The following is a 9064-nucleotide window of genomic DNA, read 5'->3' on the forward strand; positions in this document are numbered from 1 at the left end:
ATTTAGCAGAAGACTAGTCATTCAGAGGAAATATGGTGAGACAGACCATATAGTCTTGGCCTGCAACAACAAAAAAAAGCCACAAAACATAACAAACCAGACACCAAAGCAAGAGAGTCTTCTCAGCACAGCCAAAAAGACAGCCTAGGCTAGATAGCTCTGTACCACCAGAACTGGGATCACCAGACCTTCAGAAAGACATCATCCTCTGAGAAGGACACTCAGAAATGGAGATCACTGAAAGGGAGTACTAAAATGTAATTTTTCCAGCATAAAGTTTCCTTTACCCAGTTGTCATGGAATATGTAAAATACAATCCTTATGCCTCCCCTCCTTCACAAATGACGTCCTCAGGCAGCCCCTTCTTTTTAAGCTATCGCACGAAAAGGACAAAATCATGAAATACATGTCACTGTTTAAGTTCTCAGAAGCCCTATAAAATATTACAAATAGTCAGCTAGTGCAAGTATCTTTTGCTTTTAATATTCCTGCCTGCATATGAATGCTCCTGTAAAGCCAGTTGGACCACCGTGACATTAAAGAAAACTCTCCAAATTAATCTAATACACTGCTGTAATAGGAAATTAAAATAATCCATAACTTTATTCCCTTCATTTAAACCAAAGCATCTCAGACATGGTTTGCTGGAAAAATTTACCTTTTCAACTACAGTTTGGTTTGGGGTTTAGCTTTCATGTTCACACTAATCCTCGATGGCAGAGAGAGGCAGAATGCGTACAAAGGTTGGTCAGTCACACAAAACTCCCTTTAGTTACGCTGTTAAACCTAAGAAACCTCGTCTAGCCCGCTGAATTTTAATTCTGAATTGGAAATACTTAGCTACTGGCAAAAGGCAATTCCTCTTCTTTTGCCATAAAGTAGATACTTTGAAAGCATGTTTTAAAATTCACTTCTCTAGCATGAAAGCACTCAAAAGCTGAAGTTCGTCTATCACCCCTCCAAAAAGACGTGTCGGCTGTACCGAAGAGAAAAGGAAAATGTTAGGCTGTGGATTCAAATTAGCTGTCAAGAAACACGAACATAAATCTGACTTAATAGCATAATTTGGAAATGTGTTCTGGGCCCACCCTTGGCAATAACACCACGGTTTAATCGACGTTGTAGCAATATTTAAAACAGCTCTGCGACTTCGGTTCTCCACCCAGCTAAACAACAGAAAATTATGTCGTTACATGAAAAACAACACACGTATTTAAGTGAGAAAAACCATCTAAACTTCTGACATATTTCATTTTTGTATTTTTTTTTTTTTAATCCAAAAGATTTGTACAGTATTTTTTAAAAATAACTTACAGGATCAAAAGGAAAATAAATGCATAGCTTCAAAACCTTAGAATATAACCTCCTCTTGATGCGGACAAGTTCAAAGTCATAAAGTGCTGCAGATAAGAACACACATCAGACAAATAATCTAGTAACTAACTTATTTTTCTGGTTTATTTAACAATATTCCAGGCTTAGAACATTAAATAAAAATCGCACAGACAATGGGTAGGACTAACAATGGCTTTGTGGTTTTGGTTTTTTTGTGGGTTTTTTTTTCTTTTTCTTCTCCTTTTTTTTAAAAGAATGCTGAGACACATCAATTGAACCGACTACAGTTTTATTTTGGATACCAAAAAATAAAAATAAGCTGGAAGGAAGATAGTGCATTGCACCAATCTCAGTAAAACTGCTTGTAAGTGTCACTGCGTACATTTAGCCCTAGAAGGATGAAGATGGAAACGGGAGATGGATGCTGCCCAGAGGGGTAGGCTGAAGGCAGACCAGGGGAGTGGTGCTCTGTGCTCTGCCCCGGCTGCAAGGGCACGGCTTTGAATCGTGCTCACGTAAGAGAGGACGTGCACGCCTTGCTCTGGGATCTGCGCAGCTCCTGGAGGGGTAGCGGTGGTGATGGCAGCTGGAGGTGGTGCAAGCGGACGCAATCGACACCAGCAGGCACTCAACGGACATAAAACCAAGAGGTCTTCCTGGCAGACTGCGGGGGTGTCAGAAGAGCTCAGGTAACATCAAAAAGGAACCTGCTGTATCTCACTTCCTGCCACATGACTTTGCTACCCTCACAGATAACCTACATACCTTCAGGAGTTCAGGCCAAGCCTGTGTTTTGCAACTTGGGCGATGACATACACCTCCTCAGTGGACATGGAGAACAGCAACATCCAAAGGGATGCACTGTGTGTGTACTTTGAACAAGTGCCAATGGATTTTCAGGGGGCTGGAGAGTGAAAACCGATACTTAGTGACACAAATATGGGCCACACCACCTGTTAAATGCATTTTTCCTGGGCTTAAACATGACAGGTAGTTCATTTACTATTTACTCCACTGCTCCTCTACTTCAACCTCTGTCCTTCCTCCTCATCCACCCACCCCCTCCCGTCACCTACAAAGAACACACAGAGGCCTCAAACTTGCAAAAACTATTAAACCAAAACATAAAGAAGCAGTCTGGCAATAGATTAAATTCTATCACAACTACCATCTTCCTATGTTCCTCCTGGCTGGGCCCCTTCTACAACCTAACGTCCACTATGATGAAAAAAACCCCAACTTTCCTCCTTCAGAAGCGTAGTGGCCAGTCTTCAACAGACCTCTCTCCAGAAAGGTTGTGCTCAACAGTCGTAGACTAAAGCTGAGGTGGGGGGCAAGACACCAGTAACAAAAATAAAACCCCAAGCTAACCCTGACTGTAACTGGACAGTGCCAAGAGTCCTCCTCCGCACCTCCGGCAAAAATGCTGGCTGCCATCCCACTCCATGCCAATTGTGAACTCTAATGTTGTTTATGACCTGCAGTATTTCATAAGAGATGGGAAGTTTTGGGTTGGTTTTCTTTCTTTGTTTCTTATTTTCCAAGTTCTCAAAAGGGTTTAAAACACTGAGGCAGAGACACAAAGGGAACAATTACAATACACAACAACTAAATGGAAACAGTACTCAAACATTAGACTGGGCTGGACTAAAGTCCACTCTACAAACTGAATCAAAAAGAGACAGGAGAGAAAAAAAAAAAAAAAAAGAGTTAAGTGCTAATGTAATAAGAAACAATCTTAAAGGCTCACCAAATACAGGTGGGGAAACAGAGAGGTCCCCTTCTTTTAAATATATTTACATAATATTAAAGCTTTTTATTTTGCTTTTCTCATCAACAACATTTTCTAGCTACCCTGGGCAAAGTCTCCATTTAAATTAAGAGGTTAAGGATTTTGTAAAACAGACAGACAGTTAGAACCACAGCCCTCTCCATCCATCCCTTCCTCCCTCCCTCGCTCGCTCCACCACCAAGGGGCCGATGCCTTGCCTGCTGCGCACCGTGTGGCATCAGCCCTAACATCAGCTGAAAGCAAAGGTAACACAACGCCGCCCCAACCCCGCGCTCTTCGTAACCACTTTGTAAAAGTACAAGAGACTACAATCAGGGCTTGCCTAGACACACACACACACACACACACACACACACACAATAAAAGGTTTTGCCATTTTGCTGCTGCAGTGAAATGGTAAAACCAGATTAATGTGGACACAGCAATACCAGTTGAGAAGTGTTTATACCATTCACACCGCGCTGGAAAGGAAAATAACTTATCCCAGTATAAGTGCATCCACACTACAGCCTATGCCAGCACAGTATCAGTTAAAACAATAATACATCAGTCCCTAATTGACAGAATCACACCAGCTAAACTTTTCTAGCATAGACCAGGCCTAAGACATGAGGTAGTGAAAAAGAAAATCAGGCTCAAGATCTTTTTTCATTCCATAGCATCGACACGCTCTAAAAATCTTTGCTGCTCAGATTTACGGATTTTTAAAATAATGTTTTAAAATCCATAATTTAAAGCTAACATCCTGAGTCACAAACAGGATTTACAAATGGAGGCATATATCTTAAAAACACCCTTGCTCAGGGTCCTAATTCAGGAAAATATTTTTATGATAGAAAGTACATAAGCATGTGTTTGTCTCCCACTGAAGCAAGTGGAAAAGAAGCACATGGGTAAGTGCTTTCTGAAATCTGGGCCAGTCAGAAATCACAGTCTTTGTAGAATTTATTTCCTCATTCATTTCAGTGCTGTTTAATCACAAGTCATTCATGTTTTAAGACAGTGGGAAAATCATAGACAATGGAAGCTAAATCAAGTTTGTTACAACTGTTCAATATTTACAGCATTCATAGCATAAAACTGGAGTATTTTTGGTAACTTAAGACAAATACCTTTTTTCTTTGTTATTAAATGTACAGCAGCAGTCCTGTTAAACAAACCCACTGTCTCGGATATTAAAGAAGTTGTTGTTTACATTTACTGAGTCATTTAAATTAAAAATCTGTTCCTGTTCCAAACCCCACTCTCCTTCGTCTTCATCCTCCGGTTCTGCCTCGGACCCATTCCGACTGTTTTCGTACAAAAAGATCTGCTCATCGACGTGAGCCGGGGCTAACCGGTTTCTCTTTGCACTTACAACGTTAGCAGAAGAACCAAAAAGGCGTTCAGGGAAGACCCTTGTGGCCAAAATACACCAGTATTTTTGCAGAACCTTTGGTAAAACTGGAAACAGTGCTAGTCTGTCAGACCACCACTTCAGCGGGTCTTCGTTCAAGCCAAGGACCTTTTGTGACTTGAAGTTGCTCAGCTCCTCAACGATCTGAGCGTGCCATTCCTCCTGGTCTTCCACGCCTCCCGTCTGGCAAAAGATCTCGGCTAACATATTGTTGATGACGCTGGTAGGAGGAGGAGTAGAGGAGATGATGATTTTTTTCACAGGGGGCTCTTCTGAAACAGTGAAGAATTTCTCTTCAGTCCTAAAGGTATTTTCCTTTACTTTCTCCAGCAGGCTTTTTGCTTCTTCCACCACTCTGTTTTCAACCTGCTGTCGCTCAAAGGCTGAAAGAAAAGGCAGCTTTTTGTAGCGGGGATCCAAGAAGGTTGCAACGTTGAGAAACATGTCTATCTCGGGCGTGTGCTGGTAGGTGGTTGACAACTCTTTAGCGATCACCTCCTTTGCCATGCTGATTTCTTTCAGATCATTCTCTTTGATGTTCAGGGTAGTATTCAGAAGCATGTGGAGAAGTGGCTTCACCATACTGATCGTTGGGTACTTTGAGGCAGACATCATCTCCGCAACCTGCTTGAAAGGCTGCAGCAGCTCCACCAGCCCTTCGATTGTATTCCACTCACTGGCTTCCAGCATGAGGTGGTGGTTGTTGCTGTCCTCCACGAGAACAGCCGCAATGACAAACTGCTGCTCCTTGAGGCGCTGCAGCATAGCGAGCGTGCTTCCCCACCAGGAAACACGGTCACTTACCAGCATGCAGTGGAGAGTATTCTGCTGCTTCTGCTTCTCACTCAGCATGTACATCGCAACCGTAGACTGTTGAAAATACTCCACCAGTTTTCGGCACCTGGCAAGAAGATTGCAGAGTTTGGGGAGCTGAAAAGCTTGTTGTATTCCTGCGTTAAAAGTGTGCCCCAAACAAGGCATCTGTACGGGAATATCTAGGAGAGAGCAAGCTTTCACAATGTCTTTACTGTAATCTGTTGTAGCACCAAAGACTTTTGTATTGATCCCCCACTCAATGAAAGTTTCATAAAGGACTCGTGTAATAGTCTCTGCAGTATTATCCTCTGGTACTTCGAACGTTTTCAAACACCGCGAGTTCACCGCCAGGCAGTTGGCAGGACTGCTGCTGAGAAAGTGAACCGCCACGGTTACGTACGACCTGTTCTGGTTTTCGCTCCTCCACATGTCCGTGGATATGCCACACCACAGAACCTCGGTGAGCTCTTTCAGTACAAGTTCTCTAATGGCGTTGTACTTTTCGGGAATAGCTTTTGTACAGAAGTACTTCCGGCTCGGGAGTTCATACCTGGGGTCCGCTGTTCTCAAGAGGGCCTTGAAGGTGGGCTCATCAACGATGGAGGCTGGATACATGCCCTCGCAAATCAAGCTGATGACTGCAGATGTCAGCTCCTGATGCTTTTTGTTTTCGTAGTTCTGGTAGGTCTTCATGATGAGGCTATCCTGAACAACCTGCTGTGAGGACTCCGGCTTGATTTTTGAAAAGGCGGTGGCAAAGGCTTCCCTCATCTGCTCCGTGTTGCTTTTCACAAATTCGCAGAACTCGTCGGGGTGATTTTTCTCCAGGTGGTAGGAAAGGTTGGACGTGTTTCCTGAATAGGCGATCTGTGCCATGCAAATACGGCAGTAAATCTTCTTCCACTGTAATATGCATCCTTCTGCATTGGTATCAAACCCAAAGTACTTCCACACTTTACTCTTTGCTCTTGGGTGAGCCACTAACTTTAGGTCTGATGGGGAACCTTCTAAACTTTTATTCTCCATTGCTTCTTGGCCACCGTCCCACCTTTTGATCCTTCACTCATTAATGAGTACCTGATAAAGGCAGTAAGATAAAGATACAATGAGAAAGTACAAGTTTGACCACACTTAACTATGTGAAATCAGTGTTTCTGCAAATTTATCAAGAAACCTACCTTACTAATTACATTTGCAAATTTAAAGATGAGATTTGCGGGAAGCGTAACCTACAAGAAGCCCATCAGAATGCCAAAAATTAAAAAGGGTTTTAATATATCACATTCTGCTGTGAAAATGAGCTAGAAGACTTGAGTAAATCTTGGTTTGGGAATTACATAATTCTAGGTAGAGCAAGCATCACCACCACCACAGAACTGATACACTACTGTCACAAAATTGGTCATCTGCTACAGCATTGTCCTGCCTCTTAGGTTACAGTTAGGGCTAGAGCAACATCCTCTTGCCTAAGAGCTACTGAATCTCATTGCTAGCTCTTATTTCAATTGAAACCTGACACTGAGGGAGCAAAGGTTTTATTGTTTGTTTATTCTGAAAGTTTTGTTAGCTTGATCCAAGTGTTCCAGCATTTGCTTTAAAAAAAAAAATAATAATTAAAAGAATCTGTGATGCAAATTGTGGCATTAATCTACTCCTCTGAGACATAAAGATGTTTTCTGACTGAAATAAAAAGGAGATCAACAGTACATGTCTGACACCTTTCCTGTCCCTCTCCTTCTGAAATCAAAGCCATCTCCTGACTTACTAGTGCACAGCCATGGTTCCTGGAATAACAGTGCATTATAATTACAGGAAAAGTGGACAGGGAAGCACTAATAAATGTTATTATCCACATCAGTTGGAAAATAATTTTGTTGTATTTTCTTCAAAAGGCTACAGCAGTCGGGAGGGGCCGACACTCCAGAGATGAGTGTGGTGATAAGGCAAGACTTGGCAATCTGTGCCTCGATATCTGCACAGGAAAACGCTTCTTGTGACAACAGTCACATGCAAGCACAACCTGAGGCCTACGGCGTCTCTGTGCACAGCGCTGGCAGCCGGCACACGCCGGAGCTGATTTCACTACACCAAAGAGCCGAGACACAGCACAGCGTGACTCCACACCCATGCTGCTCCACGTCCTCCGCACCAGCACCTGAGCCACCGTGACAGCAACAAGCCCTTCAGCAGGGGCCTGGCCAGGATCAGGAAGAAGAAGGGAGCCATCGGTTAAACACAGATGCGACCTCCTCCACAAAAATCCAGGGGAAGAGAACAGGAGAGAAACATCAGGAGCATCCCTGCAGCCAGCCTGAGAGCAATGGCATTGCTCCTCCTCTGCTCATCAGGAGCTGCACCTGCGCCCAAGCCCAGAAATCCCCGGGTGCTCAGACTGGCTGGCTGGGGGAAGAAGAAACAATCTGACTTTTCCATATTGCTGCAAGGGAATATCCCTTGTGCAAGCTTCTCCAGGGTGCTTCTTGCTGTTGATGGATATTCCCAAGAAAAGGCGTTTTCCCTCTGAACTATAGCTGGCGTTTTGCAGCACTTTCTGGATGACTTGAATGAAAATCCAAAGACAGACTTACTAAAACTAAATGTATTTATTTAAACACAGCTGTTGTTTAGAAGCAGAATGAGAGATGCAGGGCAAGCATTTTATTGGATTTGTTTTCAATATTTGTATCTGAAGATTTACTTCTGGGTGTAGACCTTCCCCCCCCACCCTCCCCCCAGGGGTGCAATGTTCTGACTACCAGTACGCCCTCTACTGTGATTCATTCAGTGCCTTTAAAGTTGCCAGGATAAACTATTGATACAACATGGTAATGCTGCCTAATTCCAAAGAAGTGTGTATCAACAGCACCAAGGTATGCAATCCCACCAAAACTGATGGTTTTGAAAAATGAAGTAATGTATAATGATGTAACCCTGCCATAGACAAGACATGCTCTATCAGGATGCATTATTATCGCTTTTAGATCCCTCCATTTCAATCCATGACGTGGTGTCTCGAGGAATTACAGGGGTTCCCAGTATTTCATTAAATCTTAGTTTCCTTTGCAGTCATGTGACAGTTCCTGAAAGCAAGGAGGAAGGCACTGTAGTAAAAGAGCTGATGCGTCTTTAATATTTAAAATTAGTATGACACACCTTGGATCATAAAAAGTTCATCACAGACCGATAAAATACGAGTTATTTTAGAGCGAGGGAGTGTTACAGACTCACCTCACCCTTCATTCTTATGTATGTTACAGCTGTGTCATTGTTCTGAGATGGATCTGGCACTTGGCAGTAGTGGCACAGAGCAGCATTGCCACAGTTAAGGATATGCCAGCATAACACAGCCTTTATTATAATGCTGTAAACCACACTTCAGCTGTCATAACAGCTTGAATACAAACTGCTAATCAACCCTGCCTTTCCTGAAGTGTTATACAGCATAACTGGCACTGAGGAAAAAAAAAACAAAACAACAAAAAACCCCAAAACAAACAAAAACCCATAAGCACCAAAACCCACACCTCTATTTTTTCTATAGGAAGAGTTAAGTTTTCCCTCTTTCAGTGAAACAGTCTGTGTTCCTAGCCTAGGCCTGGCAAAAAACAGAGCAGCTTCAACTCTGAGACAAACTGAAGACACCAGCACCTCGCAGAATCAAATCCACTGGGCATGAGGTACCTCATGGCCTTTGGGAAGTGCTTGTGAGGAACTGCACTATGGAC

General features: G+C 43.0%; 1 protein-coding gene across 1 annotated transcript; it reads right to left on the minus strand.

The window, feature by feature from the left end:
• Nucleotides 1–4066: 4066 nt before the first annotated feature.
• Nucleotides 4067–6427, minus strand: ZBED1 (zinc finger BED-type containing 1). Its single transcript, XM_010171005.1, has one exon. It carries the CDS (start codon nucleotides 6363–6365, stop codon nucleotides 4278–4280), a length of 2088 nt encoding a protein of 695 aa, XP_010169307.1. The 5' UTR covers nucleotides 6366–6427; the 3' UTR covers nucleotides 4067–4277.
• Nucleotides 6428–9064: the final 2637 nt, after the last annotated feature.

The sequence above is a fragment of the Antrostomus carolinensis genome, unplaced genomic scaffold (assembly GCF_000700745.2).
Source record: "Antrostomus carolinensis isolate BGI_N321 unplaced genomic scaffold, ASM70074v2 scaffold39916, whole genome shotgun sequence".
NCBI classification, from domain to species: Eukaryota; Metazoa; Chordata; class Aves; order Caprimulgiformes; family Caprimulgidae; genus Antrostomus; species Antrostomus carolinensis.

Bases quoted from the DNA above. Each gene is read 5' to 3' on its own strand.
- ZBED1 (XM_010171005.1), bottom strand. From the start codon at position 6,365: ATGGAGAATAAAAGTTTAGAAGGTTCCCCATCAGACCTAAAGTTAGTG.